At 43.9% G+C, this 27,112-nt stretch overlaps 1 protein-coding gene across 1 annotated transcript; it reads left to right on the top strand.

Annotated features, from left to right (window-relative positions):
* The first annotated feature begins 349 nt into the window (after positions 1-349).
* On the top strand, positions 350-25,588 carry apln (apelin). The gene is made up of 3 exons (XM_041842030.2): positions 350-947; positions 17,497-17,672; positions 21,193-25,588. Exons 1-2 carry the CDS (start codon positions 881-883, stop codon positions 17,664-17,666), a joined length of 237 nt encoding a protein of 78 aa, XP_041697964.1. The 5' UTR covers positions 350-880; the 3' UTR covers positions 17,667-17,672; positions 21,193-25,588.
* The last annotated feature ends 1,524 nt before the right edge of the window (positions 25,589-27,112 follow it).

The following is a 27,112-nucleotide window of genomic DNA, read 5'->3' as shown; positions in this document are numbered from 1 at the left end:
CTGCTAAGTTTTTCCTCCGGGTACTCCCAATGTCACGGACACTGACTTGAAATACCACAAAACATTTAACACCATGCCCTTAGTCTCTAAGGACTGGAGTTTTAGACAGAGAATAATATAAGTGAGCTACATTCAAAGACTACTTTTTCAACAAGAGCATGTGTTTGGTTATTATGATAAACCTGGACACCCCCCATCACTCCTCCTTCCCAACCCCCGCCTGCCTTTCCTTCCCTCTCTTTCTTTAGTGGGAGGGTCCATGTGTGTGTTTGTGTGTGTGTGGGGGGGTTGGGAAGGACCCACAGAGTCAATGATACAAGGACCCACAGAGTCAATGATACATAAGCCACATGACCGACTGGGCTCCTGTTATCCAAGGCAAACAGAGGACTTGCACACACAGACAGACAGTCCTGCTTCAAGCTGCAAGCTGACTCCCAGCACATTCACAGCTCTACTGAACTTGGCACCGGCTGCCGTATTCTCTGAAAAGGAACAAAAAGCTGCACACCTCCGTGGGAGAGCTCAGATAAAGACGTGCCTTCAGTCTTGGAGTGGCGTTGTCACACACTGATATACAAATACGCATTTAGACACACACATACAGAAATACACACACGCACCAGGCAGGCAGCCAGGCACACACACTCCCAGGCACACACAAACACACCAGGGTGCATACAGAGGCACGCGCACACTCACTCTTACACACACAGAGAGAAGCAAACAGTCTTCCTCTCTCCCTCTCTCTCTCTCTCTCCCTTGCTCGCTCAGTCGCTCTCTCTGCCTCTCTCTCTCCCTCCCTCCCTCCCATCCACACACACACACCACTACAGTATATCAGCTAGCGACTACCGGAGAGCCAGAGGGGAGCGCAGAAATGAATGTGAAGATCCTGACGCTGGTGATTGTGCTCTTGGTGTCTCTGCTGTGTTCTGCCAGTGCTGGTGAGTACGGGGCTCGCTCGGGCTTCTGCCTGTAGCCTCCCTACGCTTTCTATTTTCTCCCTCTTTATTGGCCCTAAGGCTCGGCCAAGGCAGCTGTAGTTGATCAGTTACCCAATGTGATTAGCCTTGTGTGCCACTAAAATGGAAGGAATATCAGTTCAGCACCTGACTGTGTACAGTACTGCAGTGCAGTGGTTTTCATGTTATTGTTGCTGGGGGCTGTATTTTGTATTGAAGTTTATAAGATGCTATTGGTTAATGGTCATATGCTTTCACTTGATTCAGCTTGAGGGACAGCAGAGATTGTGACTGATATGAAATATTTAGGGGCTTTTATTGATGGTCATTGCTGTCTATGCTGAGTGCTGTGGTTGAGTTGTTGTCAAGGATGTATTGCTATATGACTGTTGGGACTGTTATGAAATGGACAGTGGACATGGCATAGCACATTTACTGCAAGGTAGTGTGGGGAATTAAATCAACCATAGCTGGTAGAGGCATAACTGGTTGTACAATACTAATAAAACCTTACTAAATGCATTTATACTGTATTAGTGTATTGTTATAACTACATTATAGCAACAGCATGCCTGTTGTCATGGTAATCCAACTCTCTGATTCATTTGGTGTGGTGTTGATGATGATTGTATTTAGGATGTGTATGGGGGAGGCACATAATCCCAGTTGCATGGATGGATGGTCTCTTGAAGAGCTCAATTTGTGCTGCTTTGTCACAGTACATTTCCGTAAAGTGCTGCCGCAGCTCTGGAGCCATTGTGTTGGACTCCAGTGTGAAATGAGAATATCTGTGCGTACTAATTACAACAAGCCACAATGAACCAGGAGAATAGTATCTAGAGGTATTTTCTCAGTGGTGGGTCATGGGAGTAGGAGCCTTTAGTGCTGTGACAGGGGGGTCAGTTAGTTGACCATTGGCCAGCCTGCAGATGTGGTGCAGGTAACAGTGGAGTGTGAAAACACAACAGTGGGTCTTGGTTCAATGCTTCTAGCTACTTCTATGAGGATTGACATTTATCTATTAACCACCTCTGGTCAGCATGTGCGTGTACATAATTGTTTCTCTGTGTATATCTACCAGTATGTGCCTGACTGTATATACATCTGTGAGGTGTGCTGGCCACACTTGGTGTATAAAACTGCAAGGTGCAGCAGTGAGAGCTCAGGTCTCCCATGCTTCCGAGCGTTGCATTCATTACGGTGTGACATGCTATTTTTGTCTTGGCCACACGTGTAAATGGGAAGCAATTATCCTGCATTACGGTCAGTGTCGTTTTCCACGCCCCTGCGTGTGCCTGACCATGTTCCACGCCCGAGAGCTCACCACCGCGCTTTCACTTCTCTGTGCTCTGATGATGGAGGAAAAGAGGCTGTGTGGGCTCACAAAAGCTTATTCAAATTATTCTACAACGTCATTCAGGACATGCTGCCTGTATCTGCTCTATCTCCTTGCCTGTTTCCCTGGCTGGTACTGTAGTATTGTCTCCATTGAGAGGGAGAAAGGGAGGCTACTGTGTTGCAGCGTTAGTGGGTGTGGGGAGAGATGGATGCTGCCAGCTCGAGCTGGAGTCTGAGTCTGTGTCTGTGCAGCACCAGCCACTGCTATATGCGCTGTGCTGTCGCGGGAAGGTGTCGGGAGAAGGCTCTGTGTGTAGGAAGTGGGTGTGAAGCCTTTCATCTTGAGACAAATGCTTTTCCAGTTCACCAGGAGTTTTCCCGGGTTATCGGTTTTCTGGCGTGTGTGTGTGTGTGTTTAGGCTGAAGCACTAGCGTGGTCAGGCAGAGAAAGGGTGGGGACCTGTGTGTGTATGTGCCTGTGTGTGTGGCAGTCAGAGCTCATGGTGCAACAGGCGACAGAACCTCAATCTAACACTCCCCTTCGGCAGTCCTTCAGTGTCACTGAGTAGATTCAGTGACACCACAGTGGCCTTGCTGGTGCTATATCACCATCCCTGAACAGCATACCATACCTCAATTACCCATCTTCAAAAAGGCACACTCTACCTTGAGAGCAAGAGAGAGCAGGCAAAGCCTCAGATGTGGTATTCATCATTCATTCTGAAGGCGATCACTTGTCTTCCTCCCCCCTCTAACTCTTAAGGGCTGGTATGTAAACAATCCTTATTGTGGAAACAGTCTGGCCTCTCAGGCCTGTCAGCCGAGATATCAAAACCCCATCTTTCATGGGTACGGAAACACCTCCGCCCAAATCCCTAAACGCAGAGAGTTGCACAGGAGGAAAACAACAGATGCTGACACACACACACAAAGGCACAAAGCTGCTGAGGTGTGTGATGTTAGCCGCCTGGTTGACTCCCGGTTGACACCCAGGCACATTTGAACAGGTGAGGTGGTTGGTGGTTTTGTGAGGGGGGCATGATAGGGGGGGGGGTCCTCTCACTGGAATTATATATGGGAGAAATCATCTGCCGTACAGTAGGGGGGCAATTTCACGCGAGCTGTCAGCAATGCTATTATTCCGTATTAAACTTTGATGTATTGTCGGTTCTCGGGATACGGCACCAGCATAGTCCCAACTCAGCTGCATCAGTGGTGCGTTCTGGGTCAGGGAGAGCCACAGAGAGGCCGGAGAAAATAAATACAGGCCCTCATTAATGCACCTACATCCACACAATGTTTCTTTTCAACAATAAAAAAAAAAGGAGGCGGCGAGGAAAAGCCAGGATATTTGGTGAAACAACATCAATGGGACCTATGCTAACAGTACCCAGGAAGCCTTAAATCATAATCCCAGCTCCTTCACACTGGCTCTGGTAATGTAAGGAGGTTGTTTGTCCGCTGTTGCTGCAGTGGTTATATGGGCTTTAGAGAGAACAAAAACAGGCAACCTTTTCCAGATGTCCTGCAATAACATAATAATGGTGGGCAAACGATTGCGACAGAGGGAGCGCAGTAGAGAGGTTATTAAGAGATTACGGGGAATCATTCAGAGGGTCTTTGAGGCACGGGGCTAGCTTAGTTGGGGCGAGCGAGTTGAAGCTGCGTTTCTCTTGTTCTCTCCCATACGCACAGATACACATGCAGACACAAACACACACGGTCAGATGTTCAGATCTATTTTGTGAATAACCTGGATTTCCTCTCTACGCAACACTGGCAGGGAATCAGAGCCAAACCATCAGTTTCAAGAGTGGACAGCTAGTCTGAGAGACAGGACACTGAGACACTCATGGCTCTGTCTCTTTACAGAGGCAACCAGACAGGCTCAATAGACAGCAAGCATGTCTACGCATAGCCATGTTTGACCATTGGCTACAGTAGGATGCTACATGCATGGTGGCAATCCTGAATGGATACATTATTTTACCCCCAAATCAGGAAGAGCAAATTATTTATCAGCAACCTCTACTAACTGCTAACTACTTGTTGCACTCGCCAGTCGCCTGCCATGTAAATGAATTACAAACATGGAGAAACCGAAATCAAGTCGTAAGTCGCTAGTAAAAATCCATAGCCTGCGAACATCAGACGTGATTTACTGTATTGAAAAACCAGTCTGGTCTTGGGACTTCAAGGAGAGGATTTTATTCATGCTTTTTGGGATAAGCCACTTCATACTGTACATTGGTATAACTCCCACTCACAGTGGACTTCATATAAACCATCCACAATTGCTTTAGGAGAGGGGAGAGATTTGGGAGGGAAATCATCAGTCATTTGGTAGGGATGTAAGGCTAAACTTCAGAGCTAACGCTCCAAGACATTGGCATATGCGGCTGCTGAGGCTCTTTAATGTCATTCAGAAGTCCTTAGAATGAATAATTCAACTCACTTAGAACTTCGGTCAGAAGTGTAGGCCAATGCATAAGGAGAAAGACACAGGGAGCGAAAAAGAGAACAAAAAAAGAGAGGAAAGACAGAGAGAGAGCGGCTATCTTGGAGCACAAGGGTCGTGTAAGCTTTCAGTGGCGAGGGGAGCACCATGCACGACACTGAAATATTCAAAAGCCTCTAAAAACTTCCCAGCTGGTGGTCTCGCTTGCCTTCCCAAATTTTTGCAGGTGGACGAACAAGAGCAATAAAAGGTGGCATGCAACAGTAGTAAAACAACTGGTCTTGAAACGCTCTCTGCCTCTGCCTGACCATGACTCCATTATGTGGCCCTAGCTGTTCCTGAGTCTGTCTCCCTCATATGAGAGCTATGAGAATGCTGCCCTGGGGCAGATGGTTGGGGTTACCCACCGTGCTAGCCAGGCCTCTTCTGAGCACCACCAGACCCCAATGCACCACCAGATCCCTATCCCCAGGCCCAGTTAATCCCATTCTCGCACCCAATAGCTTAATCAAAGCCAGATATTTTCAAAAGCTGCTCTAGTTCCGCCAGGGGCTCAATATTAACGTGATTTATGACTCCCTGTTCAAACATTAAGTGTTACATTTAAAGTGGGTGTCAATCGTGATATGATCGGAGTGGACATTTTTATTAACAGCACACCAAAAACCACTGAATAAATATTCTGGAGTCATTGGAATGAATGAATGGAGCTTTAATTACTTTCACGGTCAATTTACACAAAACATGGAATGGCAAAATGTTACTCTTGAACAGTGGTGGTCACAGATATAATTTCCCATCATTTCCTGTGACCAAACTTTGTTTTGTTTCATCTCGTTCTTTCATGACAGATATCCATAATTCAATGCTTGGAAATATAGGAGCAGCTGGACATCACTTTAGAATGTGGTAAAACAGAAAGAGAGTGGAATGAAAATATGACCAAAGGCATCCCTATTAATGCTAAAACCACATACAGTGCATTCAATATGGACACAGTCCATTTACCTGGTCCAAAGCAAGACACAGCTGGCACTTGTTAGGTACTGTTATATATAAGGAGGACTGGGGGGTTTCATGCGAGCTCTGAAGTAGTGGATAATGCATTGGGATGATGGGCCGTGCAGATGGGGCTTAGCAGAGTTTGGGAACACTTACCAGTGCCCCCATTGGGTTTAGTCTTACCTCCCAGGCCCTAGGCCACAGGATATCCTTGTCTCGGCTATACCTCTTCATTCTCTCAAAGACACACGTACAAAGTCAAGGTGGTGGAGGTGCACCTCTTTTCTCTCCCCCACACCTCTCGATTTAAATTAAATGCATGAAACTAGAAACCATTAGATCCCTTTTCCTTCCTATACCCAAGTGGGCTACACGTGGAATCATTCATTTATGAAACAATCAATTATTCATGGCGGGAGGAAGTTGTCATAGAGCAATTGTTTGTTTACTAATGATATTTGACTATTTCACGCATGCAGAAGAGAGGGAGAGCTCTGTTCGATTCTGCTGCCTGTGACTGATAGTAGGAATCTCTCTATGTTTCCTAGTGGCTATTTTTGGTGCAGGGCTGGCCCTCCCATAGTGCCTCTTTCTGCATCTCATTTACTGATGAGGAGAGAGAAAGGTTCCCTCCTGTCCTTGCTGGCCCCTGACCATGAACAGATGTTTGTGAAAGAGGAAAACAGGAAGTGGGATTCATAAACATATACCTCGATCAGGCAAACAGTTTAGTCAAATAGCAGCGGAACATCTCACGGATGCTTCAGGACATGCACTCACAGGTTAGCATGTGCAGTACATTTGTCAACACAACACAATAAGAAGCTTATATATTACACAATGTGACCCAAGGGACAGGTATCTCTACCACAGTTTGTATATAAAACCCTTTTAGAAAAGCATTACCCTTGACTCGAAAGTTTATATTAACGTTGTTATAAATACAGATGACATAAATCCTGCTACTACTAGGATGTCTGGCAGTCAGGTAAGAGTAGCTGACTTGGCTGTTCACCTATGTGTACATTTGCTGCTTACCTAACCATGTCTGACGTCAAAATGCCCTCATTAGCTGAGAAACAGCCTAGCCTGATGCAATGTTGAAGCTATTTTCGTTTAAATCCTACCCTATGGGAGAGGCACTGATCCCTAAAGTAGCAGAGCTGCAGTGAACCTTTGGCACCTCACACTCACACACACCTCCCCTATAACATGGGAGAGGGCACGTGGGTTCACAGCAGGGGGGCAGTGATGACACAAGAGAGGGGAGGGGCTAGTGCTAGCGCTTCACATTTGATTAGCATGCCCATGGAAACGAGCGGTTGGAGGATCCCTCTGCCCTTGCCATGCTGTCTCTGCAGATTAAGGCTACACGGATGGAAGCGCCCACCTCACCTCCCCGCTGATTAGCCTACCTACCGACCGATGTGCTGGGCCTCAGCCCACTACTGCTTACTGGAATATCCAGGTCTAAAACGCCATTTGCTTACAGCTACCTCCGGCCTCCTATTTGGGGTGTTAAATCCTCTTCCAGACAGCAGGCTGCTGCCCTCCTGGAAGCCAGTTCAGGGAGATATCTCACTTCAAATGCTTTGCATGATCGGCTCTCTGATTTTGCCTGTTTTTAAAGGCCCTAACCTGCAGTAACCTCCTAGCCACAGATTCAACCCAATCCAATCCATTGAGTTGGATGGTGGATGGATGAATGAAAGCAAGCAGGCAGGCAGGCAGGCGGTCCAGTGGGGGAGTCCATTGCTTCATTAGTTGGCCCTTCAGCGTCGCTGCCGCCGCCCCAGGCCCTTTGAACATGCAGAGCTCTGATCATAGCTACCAGAGCAGGCTGCCCCGTCTCACACCTCATCACAAAACACTCTTGCTAATTTGGGAGCATGTGTAGTTCACTCAAAGGGCTGCAACTTCACATCCGACATAGGGGGTAAGGGGGGTGGGGGCTCAAAGGGACATCTGCAGAAACAGAGCGGTCTGCGAAATTTGTTTTACATTTTTCTGAGCCCTCAACTTAAGTGAGTGATAATTAGCGGAGCTTAGAAAGGGGGTTAAGTTAGAGCTGGGAACATGCAGCGGGCACAATGTTTAATGCACTTTTGTTTCCTCTGGCCAGTGGTTATGGACAAAGCCAGCCTTCATTTCACCCCCACAAGCCCATTATTATCACAGACAAGCACCACAATGCTGCATATCAAACAGGGCCAAGCAGCGGTGGAACACAGTGCTTGGAACACTCTGCTCACCATGAAAGCAAAGGGCTGATACACACGCAGAGGGCCCAAGCCCTCTCGTCCAGGGGGAAGGGTAAAAAAAAAAAAGCTGCCCAGTCAGGGTAATTATGCGCTGAAATTTGTCAACTGGGAAACCTGATCCATTCCAACTGACAATGTCATTATTTTTGCTCCCTGAGTGCCTTTCACAGTAGCTGCCATGGTAACGTGGGTCTGAAAGTCTGCTAGAGATTGGTACCAGTTTCTGCCAAGGCCCAGAGTTACTGGTAGCCATACGATTAGCAGCACACTGACAGACTCCGGCTTCAAAAGGCAGAACATTTCCAAATGGGAGCAGTCGATTCTGAATCCTGAACAGGGCAGGGGTGTCTGCTTCCTACACTGCATTTCCATATCTGAGGTAGCGGTAGATGTAAAGGCGAAAGCTAGACTAGCAGACGGCTAGCAAATCCACCACCATACTTTAGCAGCATCAGCAGAAGCTTTGCTTATGCTAGGGCTAAAATAGCGAAGCTAGGAGAATGGGTTGGCTTGTATGTACTTGCACGATTAACATGTCTTCTGTCTAAACATTCTTAATCCCCTTATGTACTCCTGGAGGGTGCATCCCTGGGCACAGTATTCAGGGTGTGTCTGTGTGTGTCTGTGTCTGTAGGTTAGTGTGTCTGTGGGAGTGCTAAACATACAGGGAATGACTGGCTGCAGCTCCATGCCTCATTTTAGTGAATGAAGGAAGCATGTGATGGACACAGTGTGGGCTCATTCCTCTTACGTCACACTAATAACCATAGCTACACTCACTAGGGTATTTATTCTTACTCTCACGCAAACACTTCCCCAGCTGTGTTACCCATAAGGATTACCCAGGCACATGCACGTGATTCGGTACAAAGCAAACTGTCTGCATTTTCTGTATACACAGCTACAAACTATGTATATACAATGCTATGTATAAAATGCTGAAGATGATGTTGATGATATTACATACACATAATGAACTGCTGTCGCACATTCACTGAAGATGGCTCTTCCCTCAGCTAAGTGGACTACCATGAAACAGAAGTGGCTGTTCTACAGTGGTTATTACTTCCATGGAAAAGGGACATGCTGTACTGTAAATTGCACTGAACATGGGCCTCTGGCTCAGTAGGTTTTTGTCTGAATCGATGGAGCTCATTATCACATCCCGTCACCTGTGACATGAGGCACTTAGCCGTTGCCAGCATCAATTATGAGCCTGATGATGCCCCATGGAAGAGGTGGCATCAAGCGGCGAGGCACTGGGTTAGGCACTGGAGCCAGTGTTTTACCAGGCAAGGCTGCTGGTTCTCTTCTTTTCTGTTCTCTCCTGTTCTCTCCTTTACCTTCTGGTCTCACCCCTTCTGTTCTCCTCTCCTCTTTCCTCCACTCTCTTCTCTCCTGTTCTCTCATGTCCTCCACCCTCATCTCTCGCCATGGTTACTGCAGAGCAGAGCCCAGTTCCAGTCCGATACTCTCGTTTCCACTCTGTAGCAGCTGCTTGTTTACACATTAAGGGCCTCTCAGACTGCCTCATCCTCTGCTTCATGGAAGGGGAGAACTGAGAGCAATATGTAGGGTGTGGAGGAGCAGGAGGAAGGAGGGATGGAGGGACAGACAAAGAAAGAGAGAAAACCGAGCGAGAGGGAATGTTTTCCAATCGCTCTGCCAACCGTGAAAGTTAATCGATGAGACAGTGCACTGATTCATAATCAGTGTAGCTGAGCAATGAGCAAAGACTATTCCAGTTAAGAAACAGATAAGATTAGTTGAAACGGTGTATTAATTCACTGTTATGCACAGAAAATTAAACACAGCAAGGATTCAATTTCAGTGTGACACACTTGGAACCTTGTTGATTCTGTATCAATCCATAAATAACCAGTTCAGCCTTCTCACCTGTTGCTGGTTTACTCATGGACCTGGAAAGAGATCTAATCTCATATTTCCTGGCGACTGAGTTAAGTCTAAAGCCATTGGTAAATGTACAAGGCCAGAGATATGTTATGTGGGCCTCCTGGCATCCTACACAAACCAGCTTTTCTCTCCAAAAGAAACAGTGCTCCTCATTACATTTTACATTTACATTTTAGTCATTTAGCAGACGCTCTTACCCAGAGCGACTTACAGTTAGTGAGTGCATACATTTTTCATACTGGCCCCCCATTCCCTGTGTGCTTCCCCCATCGGCGTGCCACGTCTCAGGCGGCAATGTGATATCCAATTCACCCGTGCGGCTATCGATCGACAGACTTGGCACCAGACAGCAAGCATCCATTTCTCCCTACTCTTCCCCTCTCTCTCTGACAGACAGACAAGCGCTGGGAGACGTACAACTCTGCCCGGGTGATGGGGCTGCAGGGGCATTGACAGGGAAGGGCTGTCAGAAACGCTGTGTATTGGCCGGTTCTGAAATGAGAGAGAGAGAGAGAGAGAGAGAGAGAGAGAGAGAGAGAGAGTTGGGTCTGTGAAAAAGGCAACTTAATAGATGGCACCTGAGGAGTGTGGTGAAGCAAAGGAAGGGAAATTAGATAGCAGCCGACTGGCAATTTATCATTAAGCCTGGAAGCAGGCCAGTTTGTGACACAGCTCTGCTTCTCTCAGTCTTCCTCTCTCTCTCTTTCTCCCTCTCTCTCACCACTTCCCTCTCGGATAGGTCTAGAGAGGCAGCAGCGGTAGCTGCAATATTTCTTGCATTTTTGGTTGTGTTGAGGGCCTGGGCTCTGGGGTCAGATGTTGAGATAAGGAGGGGCGGTATCGTGAGAAATATCTCATCCCTGCCATATTGCTTCCTTACCCGCTTATCATATACAGTACCAGTCAAAAGTTTGGACACACCTACTAATTCATATGAAATAACACATATGGAATCATGTACTAACCAAAAAAGTGTTAAATAAATCAAAATATATTTTATATTTGAGATTTTTCAAATTGCCACCCTTTGCCTTGATGACAGCTTTGCACACTTTTGGCATTCTCTCAACCAGCTTCATGAGGCAGTCACCTGGAATGCATTTCAATTAACAGGTGTGCCTTCTTAAAAGTTAATTTGTGGAATTTCTTTCCTTCTTAAAGCGTTTGAGCCAATCAGTTGTGTTGCAAGGTTGGGGGGGTATACAGAAGATAACCCTATTTGGTAAAAGACCAAGTCCATAATATGTCAAGAACAGCTCAAATAAGCAAAGAGAAACCACAGTCCATCATTACTATAAGACATACGGAACATTTCAAGAACTTTGAAAGTTTCTTCAAGTGCAGTCGCAAAAACCATCAAGCGTTATGATGAAACTGGCTCTCACGAGGACCACCACAGGAATGGAAGACCCAGAGTTACCTCTGCTGCAGAGGATAAGTTCATTAGAGTTACCAGCCTCAGAAATTGCAGCCCAAATAAATGCTTCACAGAGTTCAAGTAACAGACACATCTCAACATCAACTGTTCAGAGGGGACTGTGTGAATCAGGCCTTCATGGTCGAATTGCTGCAAAGAAACCACTACTAACGGACAACAATAAGAAGAAGAGACCTGCTTGGATCAAGAAACACGAGCAATGGACCTTAGACCTGTGGAAATGTGTATTTTGGTCTGGAGTCCAAATTGGAGATTTTTGGTTCCAACCGCTGTGTCTTTGTGAGACGCGGTGTGGGTGAACGGATGATCTCCACATGTGTATCTGCCACGGTAAAGCATGGAGGAGGAGGTGTTATGGTGTGGGGGTGCTTTGCTGGTGACACTGTCTGTGATTTATTTAGAATTCAAGGCACACTTAACCAGCATGGCTACCACAGCATTCTACAGCGATACGCCATCCCATCTGGTTTGGGCATAGAGGGACTATCATTTATTTTTCAACAGGACAATGACCTAACACACCTCCAGGCTGTGCAAGGGCTATTTTACCAAGAAGGAGAGTGATGGAGTGCTGCATCAGATGACCTGGCCTCCACAATCCCCTGACCTCAACCCAATTGAGATGGTTTGGGATGAGACGGACTGCAGAGTGAAGGAAAAGCAGCCAACAAGTGCTCAGCATATGTGGGAACTCCTTCAAGACTGTTGGTAAAGCATTCCAGGTGAAGCTTGTTGAGAGAATGCCAAGAGTGTGCAAAGCTGTCATCAAGGCAAAGGGTGGCTATTTGAAGAATCTCAAATATAACATATATTTTGATTTGTTTAACACTTTTTTGTTTACTACATGATTCCATATGTGTTTTTTCATAGTTTTGATTATTATTCTACAATGTAAAAAATTGTAAAAATAAAGAAAACCCCTTGAATGAGTAGGTGTGTCCAAATGTTTGACTGGTAGTGTATATGGGAATCCCACAGTGGGGAAATATCAAATGGGATGCTACATATGCTGGATCCAATTTCACAGCAATAAGATAGTGAATGTTTTTTTTTGTTTATGGAGATGAAATGTGCATTAACAAATGACTACTTTGAGTTGGGCCTCAATTACATGGTCTTATGTAATTTGGATGGCTGCCCTCTCATCCCATCTATCCAGATATGGCTAAAGATACATGCCTGGAACTGGAAGTTGCTATATCATGTCTGGCCCAGCTTGATACCTTCTCTCTTGGTGGGAAGAGTCAATCCATAACTGCCAGTCTTATCACTGAGCCCTGGCTTATTTTTAGCAGCTTTCATTATACCTTTCTTTCCTGTGGCCAGACGGGAGGTAGGGCTGAGATCTGTCAAGAGATGTGCTCCCCTAAGAACTCAGCGCTGAGCAGTGGCTGACAGCTCGCCGTGGCAGGAAACATCTAAATTGTCTCATTACAGATCCGGGTTATGACAGACTGAGCAACCCAGAGAGGAGAGAGAAGCGGGTGATGAGTTGTGTTCAGCACAGCCGGCCCAGGTGTAATTATATTGTTTGTGTGTGCTCATATGTCAAAGTGCCAGTTTTAAACAGCACAGCCTTCACACATCAGCCGTAGTAGGGTGGGGGGGTTAATTTGCCTGGTTAATGGTTGCACTGTCAGAATTATCATGGTCTGGACTCAGGCCTCATGGCTTCTGGTTCTCTGTACTGTTTGAGAGGTAATTCACTGTAGGCTCATTACGGGGGGGTTCACATATGGAGACTAGTTAAACCCCCTAGATTAGAAAGAAATGAGCTGAACGCCAATTTAATGTGTAAACTTCCCTCATTCATTCTCTATCTGGTACAATAACATGAGGATAATACATGGATTAGAGTGCCTAGGGGGGAAATATGGGTTTTAGATGCTGAAATATGCAACAGAGCCTTTTCCCCGGTGCAAAGGAATTAGCCCACTGTTTCCTGCAAATATGTTGTATGTGCCCAGAAGAAGATTAGCCCAGGAAATGGAACTTGAGACGTCAAGCATTTCATGGGGATATACATCGAAAACATTAGAAAATGAAACACTTGCCTTGTGGTACAATAACGGTGATTCACCATTGTGTAAAACCGTTCAAATTGTGGCGCTCTCTCTATTTCCCGATTCTAATGCAATTCTAAACTGTTTAGAACATGATCAATGAATATCAAGTGTCAAAGTACAGTGGGGGTTCAACCATAGTACATGGTATGTGTGCTGATATGTGTGCTTTCACTGTAATGGTATGTGGATATTGAATTCAGTTCAGGCAAAAGCTGTTACCCATTCAAATTAGTTTACCTTGTCAGCTGAAGAAGGGGTCCGCATGTGTGCAGCGGAGAGGTGTTAATTAAACTCTAGTCTGAAAGCTCCTTGACAGAAGATGACGATCCACCATCCACCACCCCACTGACAGCCCTTGCTAGTTCATTCATCAACCTCACTTTCTCTAGGTGTGTTTTGATGTGCTAGGTACAGGAAGTAGACATGGGTAGACAGGAATGATCTGCAGACACTTTCCATAAACCTAGTCAATTAGGAGAATCACTACAGCCTAGCGTAATCATGACTTTGACAGCTGCTCTATTGCAGCCCTTAAGTATCTCCGCTCCTTTTCCCACCTCTTTGGGAGGATGTGGATGAGTTGTCCAGTCTAGGAGAAGACATAAAACCCAAGGAAGGTTCTTCCCAGGAGAATTCTAAAAATGGTTCCACTCTCTCCCATGGGAAGAGCCTGGAATGTCACGACCCCATGTGAATGATTTCACTTTGGTTTTTGACAGGAAAAGCCTAATGGGAATTGTTGTTTATTTTTCAGGAAAGGTATTTATGTGTCTCTCAGCGGAAGATGCCTCTTTTAGGAACGGAGACGCATCTTTGGTTTCGGACAGACATGAAGTTGAGAATGGAAATGTGTGACGAATTCTGATGGACAAAGTGTAGCTTAGATTTAAAATCCAAAAAAATTCACTGTGTTGGAAATAACCCAGCTAGCACATTTGGTTCCTTGGAAGTTTTGGGAACATATGTTTTTCGTTTCACATTCGTTGTGGGAATGAAACCAGACGTTTCCTGACTGGTAAAACAGAACAATTTTAAAATGTTCTAAAAACAGAAGTGAACATTTCGCCTGTTCTGGGAATGTTTATTATTAGGTTGCAGGGGAGGCTCTAAGAACGTTTTACTCTGGTTCCTTGAAGGTTTTCCTTCAAGGAACCATAGTCGGTCTGAGAATGGAAATTATAGGTTAGTTGGAGGTGTTTGAATAACTTTCACTGAATATTTCAATAAGACTTTTAATAACAACTGCTAGGTTATTTTGGATCTACTTTTTTAAACTCCAATCACAGATAAGACACATGGAAATTAATTTCCTTAGGCATGAATCATGCAAACACGTATTTTTTATTGAGACACGGCATCAGTGAGATTGTTCTCTATCCATGGGATGAGTCCACTGCGCCATACAAAGCTGTTCATTTTATTCATATAGGCCACATTTCAAACGAAACAAGCACTCATTAACCCTTTACACTCGTACCCGTATACAGGTTGAAAATGGCAGATTTGAACACTGATAAGCGCCTAAACTGGAACGCAGTGGCTGTACAGTAACATGCCATACATGACGTCAGAGCTCTGGTTCTCCGCTTCACAGCTCTGTGTGGGTTTTGACTGACAGCTGTCCTGAACTTGCCCCCATCCCTCCCACTAATTTGGCAACATTTGCAAATATTTTTGTCTGAGTGAGGGAAATGCTGTAAATTAAGAGGACTGAATGTATTTTGAAAGTAAGCCAAACACAGGCCAAATGTGCACTTCAAATTTCCAAAATGCATGTGATATACAGTGTCAACGTTTATGATCACTATGTTTGATGTACAGTTACAAGATGGCATGGCGTTATACCCTGGATTGTCCTGAACAGAATGAGCCTGTTTGTTGTATTGTGAAAAAAATCTGCTGCGGACCATGCATCTGAATGCACTCATGACTCCAAAATGACGATCTGCTTCTCTGAATTGCCTTGTGAAACCCTAATACTGTAAGATCGTATTTTACAATTTAGCTAGTCATGTTGGCAATAGAACAAGCTTTCAAATTACGCCCATCTGACTCCGATTGCAATTTATAATGGACTGTTCTTGGATTGTGTAAACAACAACAGTAATTGTGTGATGGCGGGAATGCAGGGCTGTGTTCCAAACAAAACAACTACAAGTGTGCTTGCTCTAGTTCCTCAACGGCACAGCTAGGAGAGCTCAAAAAAGCTCCTTTTAGTTGAAGACTCTTCTTTGAGTCACAAAAGTGCATTGAAATTACTTAGGAACGGTGCACACTTTGGAGAGGTGTGTGGCCACTTGGAGACACCGGTTTGACCTCTCACTGAAACCCTTGTCATATTTGTGTCTTATCATGTTTTATGTAAAATGCACATAAAATCAACTGTGTAATGTTTGGATTCAGTCTTGTGTCAGTCTTGTATACATATAGGCCAATTCCCGCAAGTGTAAAGGGTTAGTGTAAAGGGTTAAGATCAGGTGTGGCCAATTACTGAGCGTGGCCAACACAGCTGAACACACTTAACAAGATAGAGGATAGACAGTTTTGTTGATGCTGAGAACGGAATGTATATGTTATAAAATAACATTCTTAGAATGTTCTCTGAATGTTACTAAAGTTTTCTTGTGTTTTTTTCTGGAAAGGTTTCTTAACATTCTCTGAACTATTCCCAATGTCCAACCAGTTAGAGAACATTTCTAGAACATTACCAAAATGTTTATTAAATATAACCATGTTTGAACTTTTGGGAAACGTTCTGTTAAAGTCATGAAATACCAGGAAAATTATGTTTTTTGTCAAGTTCCTTAAATGTGCTGAGAATGTTCCAAAGTCAAGCAACTATCCTGCACCATTTCCAGTTGTGGGAAGATTATATGCAAAATAACTCACAGGACAACCACGCTTTCACAAAGCTCTAAGAAACATGTGTTTCTCAGAACGTTATATGCTAGCTGGGAAGGGTTTTGATTGATGGATGACATCATGTTTTACGAGGTTGTCAAGTTGTTCAGTTAATTAGGTTAGCAAATTGTACATTAATTGCATATAAGAGTCACCATGATCTTGCTCAGTTGATTTCGTCCATCTATTAGTTACTACAATTGTTTATTTTATTAATTTTTTAACAAAGCCTTACTAGAATTGTCCACTGTGAGACATTCAATCTTTTTGACAGGCTCACATAAAAGTCCAACTAAGCTAAGTACTGACATTTCATGGGACTAAAGCAATGAATGGGTGTTGTGTGAAAGATCACCCACATTAAATATCATATAATGGTATCAAGCTACTCAACAAAAATCCCTTGGAAGTCTGTACTCCCTCAAGAACGTCTTAGAGTTTGCAAAAAGGTCGAAGAGGTTACGGAGACACTGAAGTGGATCAAACCGTTTGGAGTAGAGAGGCTCAAAAGATCAAGCCACACTTATTGAGAAATGACTGGAAACATCTGGGTTCACTCTCTGACACACACACACACACACACACACACACACACACACACACACACACACACACACACACACACACACACACACACCCGTGGGATGCATGCTACTATTTAGCCTGTCCCTAATCTTGGGTCAAACACAGGGTGCTGTGGTATGTACCTTCACCAAACCTGGTGTGTGAGACATCTGTAATCTTGAAGTGAGTCACAAGAGACATGAGACACTACGGTTTGAGTTTCTCACCGAGGTCGAGCTACATCTGCTGTGTTTTGGTTCCACCACATTGACTTGATGAACTTCAATGCATGGGTGGGCTACGAGAGGCCCACACACATGTTATCTTTGCATATCTTCGATTGGCTCATCCGCTATAGCTCTTATACATATTTGCGGAAGTCACAATCAAAATGAGGATCAGTCTAGCTGAAGATAGAAGTAGCGAAACCCATTGATAGGCTACATACAGTACATGTGCACACGGAGGCCATTTTAGGGTGCTAACATGCATCACCTCTGGTCCTACAGAAGTAGCAAAACTCATTGATAAAGTACGTGTAGTGGTGGCCATTTTGGGGTGCTAACAAGAGTTTCTTGTCATTTTACAGGTCCCATCATGGCCTCCACAGAGCATGGCACAGCACTAGAAGAGGCGGGCGGCGTGAGAAGGCTGGTCCAGCAGAACCCCGGCAGGGGTGGCCAGAGCCACAGACCGGCCGGCTGGAAGAGGAGACGCCCACGACCTCGTCTCTCCCACAAGGGGCCCATGCCATTCTAGAGCAAGGTGAGTTCCATACAGCACCACACGTCTCATGCATAGGCCATCAGTGAATCAACTTTGGCCCCTGTTGCCAAAGTTCATTCCCTTTCAAGAGAGTATCTTAACCTTTATCTGGTCATCAGGGCTGATTATGAAAACTGAGGTCTAGTGTGAGATCCAGTCTTCATGACTGATCTCTCTTGGACGTATCACTCAGCATGTTTAGACAGTGTGTGGAAAAGTCCAACTGTAACAGGAAGAAAAGGACATCTGTAAATGGCTATCACGTCCTCCCCTCTCAACTCAACCACAACACAGGGACGTTATTGTTGGCACAGACAAAGCCTACTGGTTTAATGTATTCATCTTACTCCAGAAGTGTTGTTTACACAGTGAAACCTAATATATTGCTTTTTGAGGGAGGTCGATTATACTGCATTAGTCAACTCTAGAGGAACAAACGTTTTCCTTCAATCTGATAATGTCAATTAAAACCATTTACCAAAGATAATACTTAGTGGGGTTTTGTTCGTAGCAGTGCCACAGTAGTGTATCTTTCACATGAAATAATATTTGACTTTCCGTCAAGAAAAACAAGGCTTTGTGTGAAACGTCTTTCATCCCAAAATGTGTGAAAATATTGTCTTTTCACCTTCTACCGGCACTGTCTGCACACAATTTTCAACGCTATTACAAAAGCATACCCTGTGTCATTCAATTAACTCCAATCAGGTTTTACGGGAGAAAGAGCACTCATGAAAATTACACAACACCACAGCTAGCATCTGAGCAGACATTCAGTACCCTTGCTAAATACACATAATCAGAGCTGTAATTCTAAAGCCTCCGTGTGCACTTGTTGACCTACTAGAGAAGTTAGGCTCTACCATGATGGTCTTGAATGGAGGGCCATTCACCCAGGCATGTGCATGAACTGCCATGAATTGAGGAACCCAAGACCCATTCACATATCTCTCCCAGACACCATGAGAGACAGGGGCAGCTTGGCAGGATACTATACCCCTACAGGAGGTGCCAACCACACAACGCCAGCCTGACATAAATTAATCCCGGTAATAGACGAGGCTGCTTGGGATGAGACAGATGTGTCATTCCCCTAAAGGCATGCTTAATCAGTTTAAAAGGGAAGTGGATAAAAGCCCTAGAAGGTGAGAAGCTCCACTTTCTTTAGTCCCCACATGGGTTTTACAATCTATAGCGAATTATGAACTGTTATTGTTTTTTGTAGCATTTTTGGAGAGAGATAATTATTTTGACTTTCCTCTCCGAGCCCAAGGGAACTTCAGATGCAGCGGCACAAAGGTGCAAGCAAGGAACAAGGCACACATGATTTGGGACAACCCAGGACCTCGAAGGTTCAATGCTCTGCACAGCCCAAAATTCTTTAGCATTCTCTCTGCGCGTTGAGCAGTCAATGGCTTATTTCCAGTGCCAGAATGGCGGCCGCACAATGAAGGAAGCCTCAGGAAGTTGGTGGTGCTCCATAAAAGAGAACGGCTCACTGGCTCAGTGCTTTCACCACAAACAGCACTTCAATCACAACAAGACAAAGATTTTTATTTTTGTTCACTTCCCTCTCTGGCTCCTCTCGCCTTGCTAAGTTCATAGTTCACCTCATTTAGAGCTTTTCCCCTGCAAAGTCCTATATCCTCATAACAAGGCATGCCAGTTAGCTCAACCTGACCAGTATGCCAATCAATCCATTAGTTTGCCCTGGTTGGAATGTTGAGAAAGTTAGAATACCCTATAGGAGGATGGCATTGTCTACTGTCCTCCATTGATCCCATGATAAAACCATCAAAGCCCTTTAGAAAGAAGAACCTCCTTTTATCAACATGTTCAACTGAACCAGAGAATATATAAGTCATTCTCCCCCAGCTGAGTGCAGTCTGGGAATTATCTCTTCACGAGGCCTGATAACCAGCAGGGATATAGCCGGCAGGCATCATTGAAACCGCTCTGTCTTTGTTCATGTCTCCTCCTTTATTTTCTGTGCTTCTTCTGATGGTAGGAAGCATGTCTTGAGAAAAAGCTGGAGCAGCACATTGTTTCACCCCGGAGGAAAGATCTAAGCTCAACCGAGTTCACCGGAGGCACGAGTTGGAGAAAAAATAGATTTCTCAATATGCCAGACTATGGATCCAAGTTATAATTGGCCATAATTAGTGTACGTTATGAGTAGGGAAGGTGCTTCACTTGACAATATCCATCACTCCACTTAAACCGCACCAGAACCACAACCTCCACCTCCCTCCATTTCAGTGTCAAAGGCAGCTCATCCATTATATTCTGACACCTCAGGCAAGAGGGAGGTGAACTTGACTTTTAGCACATTACACAAACCAAGATGTGTGGAAATATTAGAGAAGAGACTGGGACCCGGGTCATCCCTTTGAGATCCTGTTGAGTCTCCGAGCTGAAGAGGTGCTACAGGATTACGAACATTTAGAACAACAGTATTGCATCAGAAGCATGTTTTCAACAGTGCCTTAGGGAGTCTCCATGTGAGATAGCTTGGGCAAATGACTCCTACTGTTAGCTAAATATGCTTATTCAGAGTAAGTATTGCTAGTTAGCAAGCTCGCAATCAAGCTGAAATGTTTTTATTAATTTATTCAAAAGTTCTCATCTACTCATTCATCATACCTCTTGGATATGGCTAGCACAAAATAACTTTGCTAGCTAGCATGCTAACAGGCACCTGCCATGGTGGATTGTGATGACGGTCAGACTTGCGGAAAAATCTTGATGTTGCCTCACGTAAACCACGCCTCCTGACCTTTTTGCAACAACTAATGATAACTCTTCTGCCCTAAGAATAGAGTTCGCTACACTTTATGTCAATCTGCACTTTGCCCCCCTGACACATTCAGAAGATCTTGCCATACTGAGATCATACCACAGAGAAAATAAACAACAGAGTACAGACACAAACAACAACCCAGAGGATGAGCAGATTCACATCACTGCACTGGCATTACAAAACCACAGAAATATGCCATCTAGAAACAAGAGCAGGCTCTCGTCAATCAATGAACCCTGTTGTCGAGCAACAAAGTTCACCGAGAGCACTAGCCAGCTAGAATCTCTCTGAATTATCATACAACAAAAAACATAAAAGGCCAGGGAAAGATAAAAGATTGTCCCATTGACAGGAACTTCTCCAATGCCGTAAGCATAGTACAAGAGAAACAAATAGTGTTCGTTTCCACAATGGTTTACGTAATTATTTTTCATTTTTTCCCTTCAGACAGTAAACTACAATCTTTGAGTTTGAATCAGCTGGTTATATCTTTGTGTTTGAGGGCGATTTGATTCAATTTGATTTGACATTACTTTCCAATCAAACATTGCATTATTTAACTCAAGAACAAATGTTGTGAAAAGTACACCAACCAACCCTGAATCCTAGAGGGCATTCTATTGTAAGGGGGAAATAAAATGGCTGCATGACTCACATAAATGTTCATGAACATTTCACTGGATTTATGTCACTTTTGTCATCTCTGTTTTTGTTTTGCAGGCACTGCTTCGAGCGCCCACCCCCAAGTTCTGATTTCTATGCTCTTCCTTTGCCTTGGGGGGCCTTGCAACGAAGGGCCTACGCTTGCCCAGCCTGAAGAGTGATGTCCCATAGCACCTGCTGGTTCTTCAAGCAACTCTTCTCTGTCCACAAAACAATCAGGACAAGCCACTCACCCTCAGCTCTAAGAAGAATTGGGGGCAGGGAAAGGGGGGGTGGGGGGTACTGAGCCCAAGCTATCAGATTCTATTTCGCTCTCTCTCTCTCACTCCCTATCTCTGTCTCCTCCCCCAAGTGTTTTCTATCATTTGCTTTCTAGAGCCCTGTCATAGCTGGTCTCGTCGGTGTTGCACACTTTGCATGATGTGTGGTTGACAGGGAGCCTGGTTCCAAACAGTCTTAGTCTTAAAGTGTCAGTCACTTCTCCATGGTGTGGTATTCCCATCCTCTCAGATCCAAGGTGACCACAGCCATTAGTTCCATTGCCGTGTAACTACTTCTGGCTTTACTAGTAAATGGGTGGTGATAGTGAGGAAAGGCAGAGGCAGAGTTCCACAAGTTGACTGCATTTATTCTACAACATGTTTCGCAGATCCATTAAAGCCAGGTTAGCAAATTCACTCAAGACATTCTCACCTGTCTGCAGCAAAACTCAATCCAAGGTTTTCCTTTCAGAAAGTAGAGAAAGGATCAAATCATTATCCCTTTTATTTCATGATCATTTCAGCAGAAGATGTGAAGTAAACAAAAATTGGACCCAAGTGAGGATTCCATTTTACATTTCGAAACAGCACGTAGTCAAAACAATCTGCTGTAAGCATCATGATAATTCCTTCACCTGAAAGATTCTTTAATCCAAAGCTCTTTACATGTTACTGACCCCATTACCACCTCGGGGGGGTTAAGCAATTTTCCCAACGTTACAGACACGGTGTCCCACCTGAGATAAGAGTCCTCTGATCCCAATTCCCAATCCTCAGCCTCCTTGCCACTCTGAAGCCCCCTGTAGCTTCTCTACACGACTGTTAACTGGCAGGGGTGGTCTGGTCTGCTCTCTGAACGACAGACTCCCTTGCCTTTTAATGAAGTGCCAAATAATAAACTACTCCACAATGCTGCCAGGAACGAAGGAACGAAAGGAAGAGAGAAATGAGAAACACATTACCTCTTGTTTGAAGTCTCGATAACACTGACACATATGCATTATGATATGTTTCTAGACAACAAGAAAAATCCCATTTACAGGCAGTGGTAGCAAGGAGTACAGTTAAATTAGACCAAAAACACTTTTCAAGCAGACATGCTGTCAGCTCAGTAAATATACCACCATGTTCAGCCTACCAATAGTGCTCTCTTCTCTGACTGTTTAGCGCGAGGCTGTTTCGACCCTTTGACCGAGATCTTTGATTGATGGAATGTGCTATGCCTTTCCATCATACTGGAACATATTACTGTTTTGTTTAGATTTTTTGTTTCTATTTTCATTTATTTTTTCTCAGGGTGCTGTGATAGAAGCTTGTGCCAGAGCAGTCTCTATTTTGCACATTTATTTAAGAAACACAAACACACACATTTATATATGACAAGCATATTGATGTATACTGTATCTTTACTCTCCCTGCCTATGTATAACACCAGTATAGCCATGTATCCAGATTCAGTCCTTGCTAAGTCATTATGGTTCTTTATGCCTCTGTTGGGTACTGTTGCCTTTTTAGCTCACGCTTCCACAGCACAGGTGGTCATGGCTTTGATCATGATGTTCATCAAATCCCATGGCTAATCTCTCTCAGATGGGCCTCCCCATAGGCTGGCTGGGGCCACTCACAGGCTGAGCTTATTGTCTAATTGGTTTAGATTGGAACCACACCCTTCCCCCTCTCCAACCCTAAACCCCCTGCTGATTTATGTGACTATGTAACATACTACAATTAGGACATGTAGAGCAGATGCCTTTGCTATTAGGTGTGGGAGGGATGGGGGAAATCTGTTTTTCGGTTGGTCTCTTAATCCAAATCTGGTTTCAACTACAGTAATAATGGCTATCACTACTAGACTGTTTTTTTTATTATGCGTCCAAGAGAGGAAATTGTAATGTGATGATTTTTTAACCTTCTTGGTTTCAACCAAGATTTCCAATATGTTATCTTTCCCCCATTGCTATTTCTCACCCAGAGATTAGAATTAAAAAGCAGTTTCCCGGCACCTCTGCCTCCCAGCATGAGACACTCTTAATAAGAGAGCATCTCAAATCACAGTGGTAACTCACCCAGCCAAGATCACCTTGATTAAAAATGTATTCAATCTTAAGGGCACTGTGAAGTCATAATTTCAGTCGCACCATGATTATTTCATACCCTCTCAGACAGAGCATTTATTAATGCTCCTTTGAAATAAGACAGCTTTTGCTCAGTATTTTTGCTCATGTATTATAATGGGGGGAGATAGCTAGTAGGGAGATAGGAGCTGGGGATGGGTATTCTAAGCCACAAGAGTTGGGCTGGATTGGCTCAAAATAATAGGTTTAAAATCACTATTTTCCGGTCTGAGAAGCTAGTGTTAAGGGAGCAGGGCAATGTCTGTATCCGCACTGTTCTTCATGAATGTATCCCCACCATCTGCACCAGCCGAGCTGCCCCTCCAAATGCAAACCCAATGTTCATGTATAGAGTACAATTTGAGTCTTGGTCTCCCCAAACTGCCTAAATCACTGCTAGTCCACCCTGATGATGGTTATCAGTTGGATCCAAACTTCCAAAGCCAAATATCAATCACCTGGCTTTGCTCCAAGACTTCTTTGTACGGGCACGCAAGGCTGCACTTTTGCAATTCCATTATGCTGCTGGAAAAAGAAACCCTGAAAACCCTTGGTATAAAATGGCTTTCCAGTGTATTGTGACAATTTTTGGTCGTCTGATTCTTGTCTAGCTGGTTGTCCAAAGCTTACTTTTTTAAATACAGTGTGGAATACAGCTGTATATTTTGTGGTCGTAAACAATAATATAACATTTTGTCTGCAGTACAATATGTCGTGGACAGGTGAGAGCTTCACGCATTCTTCTCCTATAAAACATACCCCACAGCCCTCCGATGCATTTTAGGTTAATGGAGCTTGTGGTGTAGAAGGATAAGCACATCCAGGCTCAAATTGAAATGGTAAACCAATACATTTTCCTTAATGGTCTTTTCCAGCAAAGCTTACGCAAGAGAAACGATTCCCATCCTCTCATCTTGTTTCCTCTCAATCTTCTTCTTAGTTACATCACAAGGCCTGAGTAATGTTCCTATGCACATGTTAGCATGTTTTCACTGGTTTGTTTGTTCCGAGAAGAACGTATCACATTTGTGTTCAGCTCATTTTCCACTTTTAGAAATGTGCACTTGGCTGGGAGTGTGTATGGAGTAGGAAGCAGTGGAGGGATAAATGTGTATGACTGGTGGAGAAAGGAGTCTGGCAGCTAGTAATGAAAACTAGAGCTTAGCCATGGGGTCACTGTCTCGCTCTAGCTTTAGGCAGTCCATACAAAGAGTCAATCAAAACCACTAGGTTTTTAATGTTTGATGTCGCTGTCACTTTCTCTCAGCTCTTGACAAGCTACAGTAAAAAACCCTTTTCAAACATAACACGACCCACCAAGGAGAAAGAAAAACGACTTAGCTAGCATGCAATACATTCCATGGTTTTACCTTATGCATCTAAGCCCTTCATATATCACACACACAGAGTGGGGGTATCTGCAGGATCAAGTGGCTAAGATTCAATCCCGATGCAGTCACACATTTCCACAGGCGGGACAATCCAAAGGATAACTAGATTTGATCTCCCGTGGGAGATGAGCATGATCTGTCATTATCTCGCTGCCTCAAATGAGACCTTCATACCCCAGAATAGAGAATGTCCCTCCTCCCATTGATTGTGACAATGTTCTCCATCTACATGGCAAACTGGGTCCACCATCAATACCATTCAGAGTAGTTGAAGGAGCTCCAGAGTGTGTAGGCTTACATGCCATTGCAACAGTGTTACTTACTAGGTCACAAGCAAACTGCAGTTAAAAAGACAATGTATTACACCTGAACTTCTTTACTACTGTCGAAGGTATGTGCTCATATTACTCACCAGGCCAAATGTACAGTCCCTGTCTCTGTTTTGATGTTGAACTGGGCAAAAATTAAATAAATGAATAAAACAAGTGTATCAGAAATGGTTGAAATACTGTGTACATATTTGAACTTTTGGTTTCTAATTTATAAAATATAAGCTTTAGCTCTTGGAGTACTTATTTTATTTTTTCCTTTCATGCGTAGCTTTGTGTTTTTATTTTCTATTTCTGTAAAGTGTGTAAATATATCTTTATGATAATAAGTCATATTAAAAAATCTTATTTTAAGAATCCATTGTGATTTGTCCTCTTTTCTGTGGTCCCTCCGAAACGAGGAATGTTAATGGGTGTTACTACTGAAAGCAATTGATAACATTGCAGCATTATTGCAGAGGAAACTGGGTTTGATAATTATAATATGTACATGAAATTATAACATAATTATAATATGTACATTAACATTTGACATTGAACAGATATTCAAGTCAGCTCTGTCATCAGCTCTTGTGCCAGTGTTTACCAGTCTTGTAACTCTGCTATAGAACAGAACTAACTTTGGTCCCAAGACAAGGCTGTCAGAAGCCTTGCCCCGTTTACACTTATAAGATCTGATCAAAATCACTTCACAATGCATCTTTTAATAATCTGCACCTGTCTAAAAAATTTGAGCACAATCAAAATGAGGACAAGATCAGGGCAAAGGATGCATGTAAGAACCTGGTATTAACGTGGCTATAGCCAAAGCCAAGTAATAGGACACATGCAAAGAAATCCACCCACATCTCTGTTGGAATGCTATATCAATCCCATGACCATCAATTAACACCTCGCCTGGACAGGTTCCTATAGATTCAACTCCTTATTGAGCATAATGCACATTAATATGGCATAATTTCTGAGTATGAATATCATGGATAAGTCCAGCTGTATTAACATTTAGCAATCATGCAACTTATTGCTACACAGGCCCCCCTGATTCTAAGATTACACTCAGCTGCTGGATAATCTTAAAGGAATCCAGCTAAAGCAATAACAGTTGACATACTGAGTCATAACATTTCTCTTTCTCCATGAAATATCTGCATATTATTCAACAGTCACCTTAGGCTTCAAGCTGCTCTCTTCTGGCTTATAAAAACAATAATGTCTTGAGACTGGTTTATATGACCACTTACATCAGTAACCCCTGCTTTGATGCTGTCCTTTAATTGACCCACATGAACACATATACCTATTAATATTGTCTATTATCACAAGAATAAAGGGTTTTACTACTAGGATTTTCTTTGGCCTTAAAAAAAATTCTCAATTAAAGTGACATCACTGACTCCAGTGAAGTTCTATCAATTGACTTGGAATGTAAGTGACTACTTTAACCCTCAAAGTGAAGTGTCCTACCAAAAAAGGAACATAATGTCAAATCTAGTTTATGAAGTACCCTCATTAAGTGTCTATCATGGTCTCACCAATCATGAAAATAGTCTTTGAAAAGACCTCTGAAAGGAGTGTGTGGGTGAATAAGTTCAGGTATATGCCTAAGGTTCTGCGTCGGAGCCACTCTCCTTTCACTACGTCTAGTGGGACCACTCTGGGAAGTGCCTGGTTAGCATGCAGAGTTGACACGGCATGACAGACCCCCTCTGTGCTGTGCCACCCCCAAAAGCCGCCCAAGGTTATGTCATCAACCCCGGGTCAGCTGTATAATTGGTCTGGGGGTCACTGGGGCGATATGGAGTGTGACAATGAGGCTATAGAGTTACAGTGCAGTGCGGGGCAGAGAGCGTCACCAATGGGGTGTTACAGCCACCAGACGGCCC

The sequence above is a fragment of the Coregonus clupeaformis genome, chromosome 2 (genome assembly GCF_020615455.1).
Source record: "Coregonus clupeaformis isolate EN_2021a chromosome 2, ASM2061545v1, whole genome shotgun sequence".
In the NCBI taxonomy this organism is placed as follows: Eukaryota; Metazoa; Chordata; class Actinopteri; order Salmoniformes; family Salmonidae; genus Coregonus; species Coregonus clupeaformis.
The sequence above is the reverse complement of the archived record's forward strand: the minus strand, read 5'-3'. Positions and strand labels throughout refer to the sequence as shown.

Bases quoted from the DNA above. Each gene is read 5' to 3' on its own strand.
- apln (XM_041842030.2), top strand. From the start codon at position 881: ATGAATGTGAAGATCCTGACGCTGGTGATTGTGCTCTTGGTGTCTCTG. The intron at 948-17,496 runs GTGAGTACGGGG...GTCATTTTACAG, and splicing joins GCTGTGTTCTGCCAGTGCTG to GTCCCATCATGGCCTCCACA.